The sequence below is a fragment of the Schistocerca americana genome, chromosome 1 (assembly GCF_021461395.2).
Source record: "Schistocerca americana isolate TAMUIC-IGC-003095 chromosome 1, iqSchAmer2.1, whole genome shotgun sequence".
Taxonomy (NCBI): Eukaryota; Metazoa; Arthropoda; class Insecta; order Orthoptera; family Acrididae; genus Schistocerca; species Schistocerca americana.
The window spans coordinates 286,196,356-286,214,435 of record NC_060119.1 but is presented as its reverse complement, the minus strand read 5'-3'; the positions used below and the strand labels follow the sequence as shown (position 1 = coordinate 286,214,435).

Below are 18,080 nucleotides of genomic sequence, written 5' to 3'. Positions count from 1 at the left end.
CACATTCTGCGCAGTAGCGTCCCTAATCATTATATCTGCATATGAGCGTCCACATGAGCAATTAAAGTCACAATCAGATGTTAGTTCCTGAAGGTCCGCTAATCAAGATTTATTGGACTGAGTAGGGCCACGCCGGAGGCGAAAGAATTTGTAGCGTGCAGCTACCACATTTACACTGTCACAGAAGTGGGAGTTCAAAGCGTCAATCTGTTCGTCGTAAGGTTTAGTTTCTGGGCGAGTGGTGGGAAGCAATTTGATGAGCACGCGCTATAACACAACACCCGCGTTGGCAGTGAAAAAGACAAGCCACTCTGTACCTGGTATGTTGTATGTTGTGAAGTGTGCGTCGAGCTGGGCGATGTATTCTGGCCAGCGTTCAACGTCAGGATTGAAGCCACATTATGGCGGCGCTGGAGGCGTCGCCGGCGTCGGTACAGGCGATGGTGTCGGAGGCGCCCTATTAGCTGCAGTTTTTAGTGTGCAGCAAGCAGCTGCGTCATTTGCTGAGCCTGAAAACGTCCAAGATAATTTTTTTAGTCCCTGCTCGTCTCCAGCTTTTGTATCCCGCCTGGTAGGCGGCACGTGGTTCTGCTCCTATAAATTGAAGGGTAGGCCGAATGTAGGAAGGGAGTAGGAGCCGGTGAGGTAAAAATCTCTCGGTACCGCTCTTAGAAATGGTTTTACTATCTCACTACACAATAACTTGAATTCGTAAACTCTAACTTAACTTTGCCTGAGACGAGCACGTAGGTGCGAAGCTGTACATCAAATCTAACATCGGGTAGAAATAACTAAGTCGAAATCTGTAGTGGCTCGCCCACTACGAAATAGAAACAATGTTGTCTGGTCGTCTACTCGAAATTAAATGGGCTGAATCCGGAGCGGCGCTCGTAGAGCTGCACAGCGCTGGCTAGAGGGCGCTGTCGTCTGTGTCGGTGTCGTAGTGCCAACCTACGAACCTGCACCTACATTGTGGCATCGTAGCTATCGATACCACAGAAGTCATCTTCAGCGTGTCGCACATACTGTCGTACTGTTGTCATACGGCCAATATCACTGTGCAGTGCTCAGTGTGTAAGAGGGCTGCTTCTGTGTTGGCAGCGCTGTGTAACGCTTTATATTGGATCTCTGACTGCGCTTTGTTTGTAAGAGGCTCTGTGGCTGGTCGGACTCGTTGTTGGAAGTTAATCGCCAGTAGTGTTGGGCAGTTGGAAGTTAGTCGCCAGCAGTGATGGAAGCACTGTTGGGCAGTTGGAGGTGAACAGCCGGCAGTGATGAATGTTAGATGTGAGAATCTAGCATTGATGGAGGGTAGAGGTCTGAAGTGTTTGCGTAGGCTAACGATATGTACATGTTCTACTTGGAGACTGAATATTATTCATGATTATATATCTTTGTACTAGATGTCAATGAAGATTTATATTCGTGTCTGAACTGGACGTCACATTATTAAGGTAAACAAAAAATACATTCTTTGGTTCGTAACGAAATCTTTCCTTTGTTAACCACATGCCTACTAGTAGTTAGTGGATTTAGTAGTTAGAATCTTTTATTTAGTTGGTTGTATTGACGATCGCTGTATTGCAGTAGTTCACGTAATGAAGATTCTTGTGAGGTAAGTGCTTAATGAAATGTGTAGGTTGTTGTTAGGATTTATTTTTAGTCAAGGCCATTCTTTTGAATTAATTATTTGAAGTCAGGTTATCTTTTTTTGAGCAGTCATATTGCTTTGCGCTAGGATATTGTGGGTCTCAGTCATTCAGCAATTTAAGTACAGCCACACTCATTTAAATAAAGAAGTTTCAAGTGTTATGCGCTAAATATGGAGAGTGTGACGACCCCTTTAGTCATTCTCTTTCCTATTGTACTAACAAATGGAGCGAGGAGAACATGACTGTCTATAAGCGTCCAAGCATCGCAGATACTCAGACACGATTGCAGTATGACGTGACAGTGATCAAAAGCACGGTGAGTCGTCGTACAAGGCGTCTGTCATCATCGCGACAAGGTCGCACAAACCAGTGCTATCTCCCATGTGTCAGCCGGCTGGACACAGCTGTGACTCCCGCAGTACTGGAATGTGCAGATACTCTCTTGCAAGATGATCGACAGATCACAATCAAACACCTCGCTGCTCAATAGACGTCTCTGCTGGTATTGCTGGGACACTCATCCATCAGTTGGGGCACCAAACGTGGGTGCCCACTGGGTTCTTCACCGACTAACAGAACACCATGAAGAACAACGAAGGACCATCTGTGCGGAATTACTTTCGCGTTACCAGCCTTATCGTGACACTTTTTTGTCAAATACCATCACAGGTGATGAAACATTGGTTCATGACTTCGAACTGTATACAAAACGACAATCGAAGAAGTGGCGCCACACCACCTCACCTCCGATACAAAAGTTCACATCCGCACCCTAAGGCAGTAAATTCATGGCGACGGTCTTAAGGCACTCTGAAAGGCTTCTTCTGCTCATGGTGGAACGATCAAGACTGAAGTGTCTTTTGCTACCCTCAGAAAATTGAAGAAACAGCTTCATCACCTTCTTGGCAACAAAAATGCAAACGAACTTCTACAAGACAATGCAAGACCTTACACAAGTCTGTGCATCGAAGTGGGACCCACAGAACATCATTGGACTGTTCTTCTCATCCATCCTACTGCCTGATTTTCGCAGCTTTCGACTTTCGTCTGTTTGGACCACTGAAGGATGCACTCCGCAGGATAAGTGATGGACGTTATTGATGCAGCATGACGTTGGCTCCAACGTCGACTAAGTGGTACTATGCAGCCATACACGCAGTCCCAATAAGTGGCATAAGGGCGTCGCGTTGAACGGAAATTATGTTGAAAAGTCCGCCTCCGTAGCGTAGCGGTAGCGTTACCTCCTGCCTCGCAGGGGACCCGGATTCGATTCCCGGCAGGCGACTGGGTGTTATGTGTCCATCATCATCATTTTCATCATCATTGACTCGCAAGTCGCTGAAGTGGCGTCAACTAAAAAGGACTTGCAACACGGCGGCCAAACTCCCCCGAATGGGGTCTCCCGGCCAACAATACCATACGCTCATTTCATTTTTTCATGTTGAAAAATTTGACATCGTAGCCAGAAGAATGGGGAACAATATGGTGTAATCCTGAATAAAACCAATTTGCATTGTTGCATTACCTATTGAACGTGTCTCGTATCTTGTTCTCGCGGTATTGCCGTGAGATGTACAATTGCGGCAGTTGACAAGTTGTGAGATCTATTGCAAATGCCGATTCTCTAAATTTTCTCAATAGCGTATGGCAAAAAGAACATCTTGTTCCTTCTAAGGTCTCAAATTCGCTTTCATGAGGCATTTCCATAATACTCGCATGTTGATCGCACCTTCCGGTATCAACTGTACGAGTAGCAGTACACTTCTAAGCCACTGAATGTCATCGGTGTTGTCCTCTAAGTCGACCTTGTGGGGATACCAAATACTCGAGCAATATTCAAGTCCAGGTCGAGAAGTGTCTATATGCGGTCTGCTTTATAGGTGAGTTACACTTCCCTAGAATTTTCCCAATATATGGAAGTTCAGCGTTCACCTTCCTACGATCTACCATACGTGCTCATTCCACTTCATGTCGCTAAGCCAACACTACATCTAGATATTTAATCTATGAGACTGTCAAGCAGACACCATTAATGCTCTATTCGAACATTGCACGATTGTTTGTCATTCTTATCTTCAATAACTTATATTTTCTCCTGTTTACAGTAAGCTGCTATTCATCACGCGAAATACCGATTCAGCCCTTTACCGTCCAACGAGCAATCAGAAACCGTGTTTTCCAATACACTATAGCATCATCATCAAATAGTTGCAGATTGTTACTCACCCTGTTCTTTAGATCATTAATTTTATGTATATAGAGGACAAGAGTGGTCCAGTCAGACTTCCCTGAACACTTCTGACGGTAGATCATTAATTTTACGTATATAGAGGACAAGAGTGGTTCAGTCAGACTTCCCTGAACACTTCTGACGATACTTTTATCTCCGACGAATATTCGTCGCCCAGCTCAACGTTATGGGTTCTGTGACTTCAGACGTCCTGAAGGTACTCACATACCTGAGAACTTATTCCACATGCTCGGACCTTTGTCAACAGTCTGCACTGTCGACCTATGTCAAACACTGTCCGGAAATGTAGAAATTCGGTATCTGCCTATTGCATTTCAGAAATGGTTCGCAGGAAATTGTGTGATAAAGGGGGAAACCGAGTTTCACACAAGCGATTCTTCCTAGATCCTTGTTGTTTGTTGACATTCACTTTGTCAGGAAAGTGAGAGGACAGGTTTTTCCAGAAATAGAAAATTTCACTTACGAAGCAATGATCTAGTTCCTATCGAAGTAGTCCCCTTTGTTGTTTCTGATTTCTGGGACACTGACGTGGCTCGTAATAATATAGTTAATTAGAACACTCTGAGTACGTAACACTTCAATAAGTAGAGCAAAACTTACCTTAAATCGCCAGGCTCAGCTGTAGCTATGAAACTGTACACTTGGATATGGGGTTCAGATCACGCTAAATAAGCTACGATTACTGAGTGTGAATTGCTACGAGATCAGAATGGCCGTACTGTGGCTTCACTACAATCACTAGAAAAAACAAGTTCGTCGTCACTTGACGACACAGTTCTGATAGCGTTGGTGTGTAGGCACAGTTCACAGGTGACAGAAGCCTGTTCACTCCCCGACAGTCGACACGGGCTGTATCATGGCGAGTACGCAGCACAATGACCTTACTCCGACAGGGACTTGAACAGGATACAACCTCGACCAGAACTACCGTCCCGTCTCTGACGATGCGCAGCGGTGGCGCCTTGGAACTACGGGAGCAAGGCTTCTTCCAAGCATCTCCTTGGCGCCTTGTGATACCGCTTTTCCGTGCGGTATGTCTGTGGTGGTCGATACACTCTGTGCCGCTCTAGATTCTCGACAACACCGCACCCTTACCTATCTACATATAGTTGCCAAACGAATAGCCAATTTTTCAACTGCGGTGCTTGTAAGCTCACTTGTCACAGCCCATTAGCTGTCTGCGATGTCTTGATGATGCTTTCCTTTCACTCGCAGAAACAAGAAAAAATGGCAAGGCGAGAGGTCAGGCGAATGTGGTGGATGTGGGATGACAATAACAGAATGTTTGGCCAGATACTCAATAACAGATAAAGTAGTATTGCATTGTCATGTAGTAAGAATCAATCCTGAGAATGCCATAAATCATGGGAGCGACATCCAATTGCTTGTCGCAAATGTTCAAGACTTCAATGTACAATGTCTGGTTCACTGGCTGATCTGGAGGAACACACTCATCGTGAACTAATCCTTTACTGTCAAAGAATGCGATCAACATTCTCTTTCTTCTCTAAAGTAGTCGTTTGACTCTTTTTGAGGCTGGTGATCCAGGACTCCGCCATTCAGCACTGACGCTTCATGTGGGGGTCATACTGGTAGCATCAACTTTCAGCCCCAGCAATAATCTTCGACAGAAATGTGGGATCGCTGGCTCCATCCAGTAGTTCATCAGAATTTCTTAGTCTTTCCTCTTCCTGTTTGTTTGTTGGTCTGTGAGGGATGAGTTTTGGATTAAGTTCCAGCTTCCCTAAATCTTCGCATAAAATCTTGTGGCACACATCACGACTCAAATTAAGTTCTTTTGATATCGCACGCACAGTTACGTGACGGTCTTCTTGCAATAACTGCCTTACACACTCCACGTTTGCAGCGGTATGTGCTGTAGACGGTATGGGGCAACGGCTTGAATATAATAATATAGAATATTTATTCGCCGTCTTTTTTACAAGAGCCTGAAAACTATTTTTGCGGTCAGCCAGAAAGCGATGGAGAACATACTGACCATAGTTTCCGGTCCGCAAGTCCACACTGTTCTTGTGTTCACTGAAAGAAATGTTTCTACTAGCTATTTATTCAGCGGGATCAGAAACTATGATTATAAATAGAAGTTTTGAGTTCTAACTGATTCATGTATTCATTATATGTTCACACGCGTGAAAACAGTAATAGTCCTGATTATAAAGATAATAATAATGTCCCTATAAAGATAATAATAATGTCCCTATCATAAACAGCGCTATGAGCAGTTCAGAAGCGACCTCTACGGTAAGTTTCAATTAAATGGTCCTTCGCCCTGACTTCTAATCACCAAAATGGTTTGCTCGCCACAAAACTGGAAAATAGTCTCACCATTTCCCACGCGGTTTCGTTAACATTACGAGCGGCACAGAAACAGTTACTTCTGTGAAATATAAGCGAGCCAGGACGGTGTACAGTCCTCGCGAGCTCACTTCCTATTTGTACCGAAAACATGCGTTTAGCAGCAGATTGGCAGCGCGTAAGCCATCTAGAGGGTTGGATCCCCTCCTTCGAAAGCGTCAGATTGCAAAGCCTGGGCTACTCTCAGGGTGGAATCTCCGTCTTCGAAGATTGTGTGTGTCTGTCTGTCTGTCTGTCTGCCCGCTGCTGTCGCTGTTCGTTCGTTCGTCCGTCCGTCCGTCCGCCTGCTGGCTGTCCATCGCCGTCGTCGCAACCGCTGCCGCCGCCGCCGCCGCCGCCTGCTGTTCGTCCGTCTGTTCGCCGCCGCCGACGCAGCCGACGCCGCCTGCTGTTCGCCGCTGCCCATCGCCGACGCCGACGCCGCCTGCTGTTCGTCCGTCTGTTCGCCGCCGCCGACGCAGCCGACGCCGCCTGCTGTTCGCCGCTGCCCATCGCCGCCGCCGCCGCCGCCTGCTGTTCGTCCGTCTGTTCGCCGCCGCCGACGCAGCCGACGCCGCCTGCTGTTCGCCGCTGCCCATCGCCGACGCCGACGCCGCCTGCTGTTCGTCCGTCTGTTCGCCGCCGCCGACGCAGCCGACGCCGCCTGCTGTTCGCCGCTGCCCATCGCCGCCGCCGCCGCCGCCTGCTGTTCGTCCGTCTGTTCGCCGCCGCCGACGCAGCCGACGCCGCCTGCTGTTCGCCGCTGCCCATCGCCGACGCCGACGCCGCCTGCTGTTCGTCCGTCTGTTCGCCGCCGCCGACGCAGCCGACGCCGCCTGCTGTTCGCCGCTGCCCATCGCCGACGCCGACGCCGCCTGCTGTTCGTCCGTCTGTTCGCCGCCGCCGACGCAGCCGACGCCGCCTGCTGTTCGCCGCTGCCCATCGCCGCCGCCGCCGCCGCCTGCTGTTCGTCCGTCTGTTCGCCGCCGCCGACGCAGCCGACGCCGCCTGCTGTTCGCCGCTGCCCATCGCCGCCGCCGCCGCCGCCTGCTGTTCGTCCGTCTGTTCGCCGCCGCCGACGCAGCCGACGCCGCCTGCTGTTCGCCGCTGCCCATCGCCGACGCCGACGCCGCCTGCTGTTCGTCCGTCTGTTCGCCGCCGCCGACGCAGCCGACGCCGCCTGCTGTTCGCCGCTGCCCATCGCCGCCGCCGCCGCCGCCTGCTGTTCGTCCGTCTGTTCGCCGCCGCCGACGCAGCCGACGCCGCCTGCTGTTCGCCGCTGCCCATCGCCGACGCCGACGCCGCCTGCTGTTCGTCCGTCTGTTCGCCGCCGCCGACGCAGCCGACGCCGCCTGCTGTTCGCCGCTGCCCATCGCCGCCGCCGCCGCCGCCTGCTGTTCGTCCGTCTGTTCGCCGCCGCCGACGCAGCCGACGCCGCCTGCTGTTCGCCGCTGCCCATCGCCGCCGCCGCCGCCGCCTGCTGTTCGTCCGTCTGTTCGCCGCCGCCGACGCAGCCGACGCCGCCTGCTGTTCGCCGCTGCCCATCGCCGACGCCGACGCCGCCTGCTGTTCGTCCGTCTGTTCGCCGCCGCCGACGCAGCCGACGCCGCCTGCTGTTCGCCGCTGCCCATCGCCGCCGCCGCCGCCGCCTGCTGTTCGTCCGTCTGTTCGCCGCCGCCGACGCAGCCGACGCCGCCTGCTGTTCGCCGCTGCCCATCGCCGACGCCGACGCCGCCTGCTGTTCGTCCGTCTGTTCGCCGCCGCCGACGCAGCCGACGCCGCCTGCTGTTCGCCGCTGCCCATCGCCGCCGCCGCCGCCGCCTGCTGTTCGTCCGTCTGTTCGCCGCCGCCGACGCAGCCGACGCCGCCTGCTGTTCGCCGCTGCCCATCGCCGACGCCGACGCCGCCTGCTGTTCGTCCGTCTGTTCGCCGCCGCCGACGCAGCCGACGCCGCCTGCTGTTCGCCGCTGCCCATCGCCGACGCCGACGCCGCCTGCTGTTCGTCCGTCTGTTCGCCGCCGCCGACGCAGCCGACGCCGCCTGCTGTTCGCCGCTGCCCATCGCCGCCGCCGCCGCCGCCTGCTGTTCGTCCGTCTGTTCGCCGCCGCCGACGCAGCCGACGCCGCCTGCTGTTCGCCGCTGCCCATCGCCGACGCCGACGCCGCCTGCTGTTCGTCCGTCTGTTCGCCGCCGCCGACGCAGCCGACGCCGCCTGCTGTTCGCCGCTGCCCATCGCCGACGCCGACGCCGCCTGCTGTTCGTCCGTCTGTTCGCCGCCGCCGACGCAGCCGACGCCGCCTGCTGTTCGCCGCTGCCCATCGCCGACGCCGACGCCGCCTGCTGTTCGTCCGTCTGTTCGCCGCCGCCGACGCAGCCGACGCCGCCTGCTGTTCGCCGCTGCCCATCGCCGCCGCCGCCGCCGCCTGCTGTTCGTCCGTCTGTTCGCCGCCGCCGACGCAGCCGACGCCGCCTGCTGTTCGCCGCTGCCCATCGCCGACGCCGACGCCGCCTGCTGCACGTCCGTCTGTCCGTCGCCGTTCGTCTGCAATGAGTACTCCCACCTCCACAGTCATCTACACCTCCCCCTCCCCCTCTCCCACAGTCACTTCCTGGAGTGCCGCCTCTGGCCTCCCTCCTTCCACCTCCCCTTCCCTTCCTCCACTTACCCACCCCCCTATCTCCTCCCCTGCTGTATACCCACACCTCTACACCCTTCCTCCAGCCTCCGCACCCTCAACAGCTCCCACTACTACCCCCGCCCTCACGTACGCCTCTGTTGCCGCCTCTGCTGCCGCCCCTCAGGTGGTTGGCTTCCCCTCTCTCACCGACCCCGTCGCGTCGTCTTCTGCATCTCCCGCACGCATCACGTTGCGCCGAGCCGCCATCGCCACCACTGAACCAGCTGCTTCTCCCGGTGCCTCCACTACGCCACAGGGATCTGCCACCCGCCACCTCCCTCTCCTCCCCGTCCCTCTCCCCTCCTTCCAGCCTCCAGTCTCCAAAAAACCCCAAAAGCGCGTCCTTACCGACTCTGCTCCCGCCACTTCCCACAAAAAATCAACGCCACCTCCCCCTCCCCCTGCCGTCACCATGGACACCACCCCTCCTCCTGCCACCCCTACCTTGGCCCCCACCCTCCACACCTTTGTCCTGTCAACTCCCGATCCTAAGTTCCTCGACGCTCGTACCCTCACCAAGGAAATACGAAAGTACTTACCTGGTGCTCCCATCTCCCAACTCATTCCCCGCAGGGACTCAGTCCTTATCAAGTCCCCGTCCCCATCATTTCACACAGACCTCCTGCGAAAACTCCCACGAGTTATGTTTGGCCCCCACGCCTCTCTGACACCCTTCCTTTCCGCTTCCACTCCTCGTCAGCCCCAGCCTCCCCGTCGCCCCCCCACCTACACCGCTGTGATCACCAAGCTCAGCCCGGTGATCACAGAGGATGAAGTGTTGGTAGAACTGAACTCCCACCCGGACTTGGAAATCTGTTCTGCCCGCCGTATCCACAATGCCTCTGGTCCCACCTACCTCATGCGGGTATTCTCAGAGTCCGCCCCGTCCATAGACCATCTCCTCACCCAGGGTGCCCTGATATACCACTGTCGCCACCCTGTTGAATCCTCCAAATCCCCTCCCCAATCCTACCGTTGCCAACGGTGCCTGATGTACAATGACCACCTGACTCCCAACTGCAAAAACCCCCCCACCTGTCCCCATTGCAAGGCCTCCCACTTTCTCAAGAACTGCCCCAACCTCGCTGCTCCTCCTTCCTGTAATACCTGCAATGGTCCCCATCCCACATACTCCCACAAGTGTAAAGCTAAACCCCCTCCAGCCACCCCTGAACTTACAGTCCCAGTTCGTCCCGTCAATCGTCCTGTCCATCCTAACAATTCCCTCCGTCCACCCCCCACGGCAGAGGACATCATCCGGTTCATTACCGTTGTACTCCAAAACATTCACCCTTTTCAGCGCCCACACACCTTCCAACAAATATCCCTTGCTGCTCGCTCTGTTTTCCACCTGAACACCTTCGCCACTTACTCCCACAACCAAGCCCACTTCACCTTCACCCGCCTCGACACCCTCATTTAAGTCTCTTCCCTTCCCTCTCTTCCCCCCCCTCCTTCCCGTCATGGTGCGGCACGAGTCTCGCATCCTCTTCCAGAAAATTCGCTCCTTCCGCTCCAACAAATACCTCCTCATGCACACCCTCTCCCACCACCAGGTCGACACCTTCCTCTTGGACGAAACGTTTCTCCAGCCCCACCATTCTATCCGCACCTCCCCCTATATCCTCCACCGCACTGATGCTCCTGGTCCTCGTGCGCAGGGTGGAGTCGCGATTGGCCACCTTAAGCATATCCCCGTCCGGCCACAACCTCTCCTCAATGACCCCACTGAACACCTTATCCTTAGCGTCTTCTTCCCCTCCCTCACCATTACCTGTGCCACCATCTATGTCCGCTCCACTGCTCCTCTTCCTTATGACTTCATCTCACACATTGACCACACCTTCTCCACCTACGTGATTGCCGCCGACCTCAACATCCATAGCCGCACTCCTGCTGCCCTTCGGCGGTGGCATCAGTTCCTCTCCACAATCCAGGGTGACCTTGTTCTCATTCCCCAGCACACCCGACCCGAAAGTAACACCACCCCCGATGTTGTCATTGCCTCCGCCAACCTCCTTGGGCGTATCACTGTCGCCGTCCTTGACCCCACAGGTAGCGATCACCTCCCTGTCCTTCTCACCATAACGTCTGCAAACCGCCCCCCTCCGGCTCCGCAACCTGCACCCCCTCCCAAGGTCGTCCATGACTATCGCCGTGCCAACTGGGATGCCTACCGGGACTCCATCTCCACCCAGGTCGAAAGCCACCCTCTTACCTATCGCCATCCTGACGACATCATCCGCGCCTCGTCCTTTCTTCAGACGGTACTTACTGACGCCGTGGAGGCCCATGTTCCTACTAAAACCATCCACCCACACCGTCCCACTCTCCCTCCGCGGGCTGTCCTCCTCCTCCATGAATCCCGCCGCCTCTATCGCTCCTTCCTCCGCACTCGTGACAGGGATACACTCCAACGCCACCGGCAAATACAGCGACACGTACGGAACCTTATTACAGCAACGAAACGCCGGGACTGGCGCCAGACCTGCACATGACTCAATGCCACCCTCCCTATCAACTCCTCCAAGTACTGGTCTGCCTTCCATCGTCTTACTGGTTCCCTTTCCGCTCCCCACTACCCCCTTCTCCATAACGATCGCCCCCTTCCAGACAACCTCAGTAAGGCCAACCACTTCGCTTCCCACCTTTCCGAGGTCTTCTCCATCCCCGATGATCCCCACTTTGATTATTCTCTTTTCCCCACCGTCATGGAACGTGCTGATACCTCAGTCGCTCCACTTGCTCCTAGTCTCCAGTACTTGGGGCAGTTGCCCCCCTCTGACGTCAACACTCCCATCACAGCACAAGACATTAAACTTCTCCTCCAGTCCAAACGCAACACGGCCCCTGGTCACGACTGTGTCACCTACCGTCACCTTCGAGAAAGCCCCTATTCCTTCCTAACTGTCCTCACCCATCTCTATAATGTCATCTTCTCTACTGCCTTCTACCCTGACCTGTGGAAGACCTCCCGCGTCCTCCTCTTCCTCAAACCCAACAAACCCCCTTCTGCCGCCTCTTCCTATCGTCCCATCTGCCTCACCTCCGTCTTCAGTAAGGTCCTTGAATCCATCCTCTCCCACCATATCCATCGGCACCTTGCTCAACACCACCTCCTCCCCCTTACCCAGTGTGGCTTCCGACCCTCCTTCTCTGCTGACGACCAACTCCTCAACCTTGTTCACCTTCTGTCCCTCCAGCTCAACTCCCGCCGCTCCGCCATTTTTGTTTCCCTTGACCTCCAAAATGCCTATGACCATGTATGGCATCCCGGTCTCCTCTTTAAACTCCAAACCTACGCCCTGCCTATCAATTTTGTCCATCTGGTCGCTTCCTTCCTCTCGCACCGTCCTTCCTATGTCACCCTCCACAGCACCAACTCCCGTATCTTTTATCCCACGGCTGGCGTCCCCCAGGGTTCTGTCCTCTCCCCTCTCCTTTATCTCTTGTATACAGCTGATATGCCCAAGCCACCCCCACCAGTTCACCTTCTCCAATATGCTGATGACACCACCTTCCTGGCTCTCTATCCTACCCTTCAACGGTCTCAACGTACCCTCCAAACCCACCTTAACCAGTTCACCACTTGGTGTAACCAGTGGCTCCTCCGTCTCAACCCCTCCAAAACCCAGGCAATCATCATCGGCCGTACCACTCGCTCCTTTCGCCTCTAAGATTTCTACCTCACCCTTTATAGTCGTCCTATCCAACTCACCCCCACCATGAAATATCTTGGCCTCACCCTTGACCGACACCTCACCTGGACCCCTCATCTCCTGACCATCCAGCAGAAAGCCCATTCCCGCCTCCGCCTGCTGAAACTCCTGTCCGGCCGGACATGGGGATTGCATCCTTCTACCATCCTCCACACCTACAAATCCCTCATCTGTCCTATCCTCTGTTATGCCAGCGTCGCCTGGATCTCCGCCCCCACCCGCTTTTACAAGGCTCTCCAAATCCTTGAACGCCATGCGCTCCGCCTTGCCTTCCGTATCCGCCTTCCTTCCCCCACACGGCTCCTGTATGAACTGATCCCCTTCCCCCACCTCCTCTTGTTCCTCCAACATCTCCGCATCCTTTACATTGTTCGCAGGGTTGATCCCCCCCACCCTCTGGTTTCCTCCTTCCTCTCCACCCCTCGCCCGTTGCCGCGCCTCTATCGCTGTATCCCTCCCTCTCTCCACCTCCACACCCTCCATCTCCTTCATCAGGGCAATTTCCAACGCCTCCCCCTCTCGGATGACGAACTTCGCCGTGACATATACCCTTCCTTCCAACTATAACCCGGCCATGTTCCCCCCCCTCCCCAGGGCCCCCTTCTCCTCTTTCCTCCTTCTCCCAGAGCGGATTTTCCTCCATCCCCCCCTCCCCTGAGACCCTGCACCCCATACTTGCCTCTCTCCTTCCCACATCCCTCCCTACCTGGCCCTCTTCCGAGCGCCCCCCATTCCCCTCCCCCATCTCTTCCCCTCCCTCCCTTCTTCAGGTCTCCCTCATCTCCTTGAACCTGGCAGATCCTCTGTATCGATCATCATCAGTGTGCCACGTCAGTGTTGTGTTTCGTGCTGTTTCTCATGTGCGTCCAGAGGTGTGATTTTAATTGTGTACTGCCTTGAGGTTCGCCGTCAGTGTTACGTTGTGTGCTATGCCATCCGTCAACACCTTTATGCTCCAGTCATACTGTGCTTTGTGTTCTTTTAATCGTCACAGTGTGTGGCTTTTTGTGTGTGCTACTTTTAAACAGTTTTTTTTTTCTTTTATCTCCATTTTACAGTCACCCCGTTTTCTGTATATTGCCTTCCATGATGTTCTCCCTTTTTTATATCTATGTTCGCCTTCTTCTCTCCTTTGCTGTTTTTAAATGTCTTCTATTGTTTTGTTCTATGTCTTTCGGCTGAAGAGCAGCGCATATGCTGCTGCCAGCCCGCCCCGATGGGGAATTGAAATACAATAAAGAAAAAAAAAAAAAAAAAAAGCGCGTAAGCTGGCGTTTGGCTGACGCGGACTGATTGAAAACTGCTGGGTGCCAAGTGTGTCTCTCACTGCCTCTCAGGCCGTATTTGTATATGGGCACAGCGGACGGGCAAACGAACATCTGCCGTCATCCGCTCTATGCCCCCGTAGTAGCATTTAAATGGCTGATTTCTCAGACACATTTTATAATATTGTTATGTATCAATTTACAATATTTGTAATTTTTATATTAATGTAGGTAAATTGGCTTTAATAACAGAAAAAGTTTTAGCTCGACTGCATTTAAACTTTGCCGGCTAGAATTTTTAGAACGGAACCGACAGTAGAACATGATCTCTGAACTACTTCTTTAAGGGCCCTTGTACTGATTGTTATTTACATTAAGGTCTTGAAACTTGTTATATATTTACTAATTAATGGATGTAATCAAGTGTTGTAATCAAAACTTTCTATCATTAATATATATGATACTTAATCGATACGACTAAGGAAGTTTTTGTTCGAAATTAAGTTTTTAGTAAATTACTTGAAAACAATTAGAAGTTACTGAGGTGCTTATCACACGGCTGGTCTCAGCGGAGGTTCGATTCCTCCCTCGGGCATGGGTGTGTGTGTGTTTGTCCTTAGGTTCAAATGGCTCAAATGGTTCTGAGCACTATGGAACTCAACTGCTGTGGTCATAAGTCCCCTAGAACTTAGAACTACTTAAACCTAACTAACCTAAGGACATCACACACATCCATGCAAGAGGCAGGATTCGAACCTGCGACCGTAGCGGTCGTGCGGTTCCAGACTGTAGCGCCTTTAACCGCTCGGCTACTCCGGCCGGCCTGTCCTTAGGACAAATTAGGTTAAGTAGTGTGTAAGCCTAGGGACTGATGACCTTAGCAGTTGAGTCCCATAAGTTTTCACCCATTAGCAGCAGCTTATCACAGTCTCGGCAGTTGATCCTATAAACACCAGATTCCAAATATTTGTTCATGTTGTTGCCAACTTTACGTCGTAGCCTGCAACTAATTGCTCTTTTCGTTTGAAATCCAATTTTTACTTTCGTTTTTCTGAAAGCCTGTGCAATTCTATCTGAAAATGCACCATTGTACGACATAGCAAAAAACTTCTTGCCCTCTGGTTCTATTGTCTCCTTCTTGTCGCATCTCAGTACAACTATATGGGGTTACATAGTTAATGTTTTTATATCATACTGAAGCTTCAATACCAATTTCCATGTTTCTGAGTCAAATACTTAGCTCTTCAGTTTTTCGTAAAAGCGCCAATTTCAAGCAAACTATTGCTCTGATCAAGTTGAGACTTGTAACAGTTATTTGAGACATACATATGCACATTCTGAACAGTTTTTGGCTTTCTAGCTTAATCATTTAGCGCCATCTTTTTTTCTTAAAACGATATATTTAGGGAAACATATTCATTTTATCACTCTGAAATTTAACAATTCAAACATTTATGTACTGAAACATATGTTGACAAAGTTTGGAGAAGCTACTTTAATTTTTAATTTCATTCTTATATTATGGCACGTTACACTATATGCTACGCCCAGGCGCGTTATGATGACGTGGCGCTAGTAGCAGTGAACTGGGATAAGTCAGGGTTCACTCGCTCGCCTCTGTATGTCTCAAATGATTACAGCACTCGTTTCGCCACAACGGGCGACCAGCTTTGGGATCGTCTTGCATTGAATCCCTGCCTTCATGAAACCTTTTGTGACACTCTAAAACACGACTTCTGGAAGTTCCTCAATTGCGAATACTTGCTTAAACGCCCGCAGCTCGTGGTCGTGCGGTAGTGTTCTCGCTTCCCACGCCCGGGTTCCCGGGTTCGATTCCCGGCGGGGTCAGGGATTTTCTCTGCTTCGTGATGGCTGGGTGTTGTGTGGTGTCCTTAGGTTAGTTAGGTTTAAGTAGTTCTAAGTTCTAGGGGACTGATGACCATAGATGTTAAGTCCCATAGTGCTCAGAGCCATTTGAACCAACTTGCTTAAACATTGCCCACGTTTCACTAGGGGTTTTCCCTAGCTTAACGCGGAACTTAATGTTCACACTTTGATCACAAGCATCAGCCGTTGTGTCACCGTAACTAATGCGCCAAGAACCCAAACAGTGTGTTGCTAAGCACAGTCCTGCCACCTAGTGAGTTAGTGGGGAAACATGGAGAGTGTTATTTCAAGGAAGCACAATGCCAGGCAATACAAAAACGTTTGCTCCTTTTTAGTATTGCAAACTCAGAAAAAACATGTTCTGGAACTTTTCTGACAAAGGGCGTAGAAGCTTTTTTCTCCCTAGGAAATTTATTGTTCTGGAATTCAGAACACGTTGAAGAGTTACGGAGCGAAACGATGTTAAGGATATCTGCCTCTAATTTTACGTGTCCTCTTCTTCTTTTTTTTTTTTGCATTGTTGTACATAGGAATCACCTAACCAGTCGCTTGGAACTTTTCCGCTGGGCAAGAGATTCACGACAAATTCAAGCTAAGTTTGGGGAAATCCTGAAGAGTTCTCTCTGTAAAATGAATGAGGGATTACATCCAGATTCGGCGACTTTTTGCTTCTCCGCGCCATGGATGCCTGTTTCTGCGTCCTCCACACAGTAGTTAATGCGGCGGTTAAGTAGCGCGATAACTGCGGTCAGCACCTGTGTGCGGAAGCAACGAAGCGTCCCTTCAGTTTTGTGAATTAGTGAACCAGTTTACCACCACCTGGAAAAATACGGAAAAAGTAAACTCATATTACATAACGGCAATTACAAGTATCTGCTAAAATGTCTTAAATAAAAATTATAATAGAATAAATATTTTATTTTTCGTGCATTAATTGCACTTGCCTTTTTAGCCATAATGTTTCACGACATTGCTTATTTACTTCTCTCAACTGCTTTTTAACAGAAAACAATAAAAAAGTTATGTTCTTATGTGTAGATAGCAAAATGTTTCTTGCTATTTTTCTTGCGTTATTGCTCTTGTGGGATATCGCCATGTAACTAGATTTTAATACTTAACGCATGTGAAAAATACTGGTACTTTAGCTGAACTAGTTCTAAATGAGCTAGAAAATAAGATTTTTGAACAAAATCCTGATGTCTACAAAAAATTTATCTATTACAGACGTTATGTAGACGCCATCATGCTACTGTACAAAGGTGACGAAAATGAAATAGGCGAGGTAGCAGAAGGAATGGGTGGGATGCACTGGAAGAAGAAGGAAATATGTGTTTTAGATCTTAGGTTAACTGAAAGGGATGGAAGGTATAAGATTAGCATATTTAAGAAGACGACGGCTACTGACACGATTATAAATATGAGATATTGCCACCCTAAGAAGCATAAACGGACATACTTCAGAACCATGATCAACAAGATGCTGAAACTACCATTCACCCCTACTGACGAGGTGGAAGAATTAAATGTGATAAGACAAATAGCCGAGCAAACGGATATAAGGACTGTGATGTAATGAACCTTTATAATAAACTAAAGTCAAAAACATGCGACAAGAAGCAGACAATAGAATCAGACGACAAGAAGTTTGTTGCTATGTCGTACAATGATGCATTTTTAGATAGAATTGCACAGGCTTTCAGAAAAACGAAAGTAAAAATTGGATTTCAAACGAAAATTACGATTAGTTGCAGGCTACGACATAAAGTTGGTAACAACAGTAACAAATGTTTGGAATCTGGTGTTTATAGGATCAACTGCCAAGACTGTGATAAGTTTTGTGTCTGTCAGACGGGAAGGAATTTCAAGACTCGTTTTGGGGAGAACACGTATAACCATAGTAGGAGCGCTTTCGGTACACATTTGGACAGAGAGAAGCATTCATCAGGGAACATAGAGAATAATATGAAAGTGTTGCATAGGGCGCCGAAGGAGCAGTTACTGAACCTACTCGAGGCAATGGAGAATTATGTACACAGGAAACGGCAACCGGAATTATTGCTGAATGAACAGAATGAGTTTAACCTGAATGCTTATTCTGATGTATTCAGAAAGCCACTGGTTTGAGCAGCGTCGAGCGCCACAGCGGCTTGGTGTGCGATCGAGTGCGCCGGCCGCCAGGGTAGAGGAGACTGTGGCTTCCTCTGCAAGTTCCGACGCAGGTAAACAAGAACGTTGTACAGAGAAGCCATGCACACCCCACTCCGGATGTATTA

The 18,080-nt window shown here is 51.0% G+C and overlaps 1 protein-coding gene across 1 annotated transcript in view; it reads left to right on the top strand.

Moving 5' to 3' along the window:
• The first annotated feature begins 401 nt into the window (after positions 1-401).
• The window catches only part of LOC124544613 (ice-structuring glycoprotein-like), a 55,559-nt gene continuing 37,880 nt past the window's right edge, over positions 402-18,080 (top strand). Inside the window, exons 1-2 of the mRNA XM_047123252.1 lie at positions 402-431; positions 6,655-9,442. Coding sequence (XP_046979208.1) covers positions 402-431; positions 6,655-9,442 — 2,818 coding nt within the window. The remainder of the gene's footprint in view (positions 432-6,654; positions 9,443-18,080) is intronic.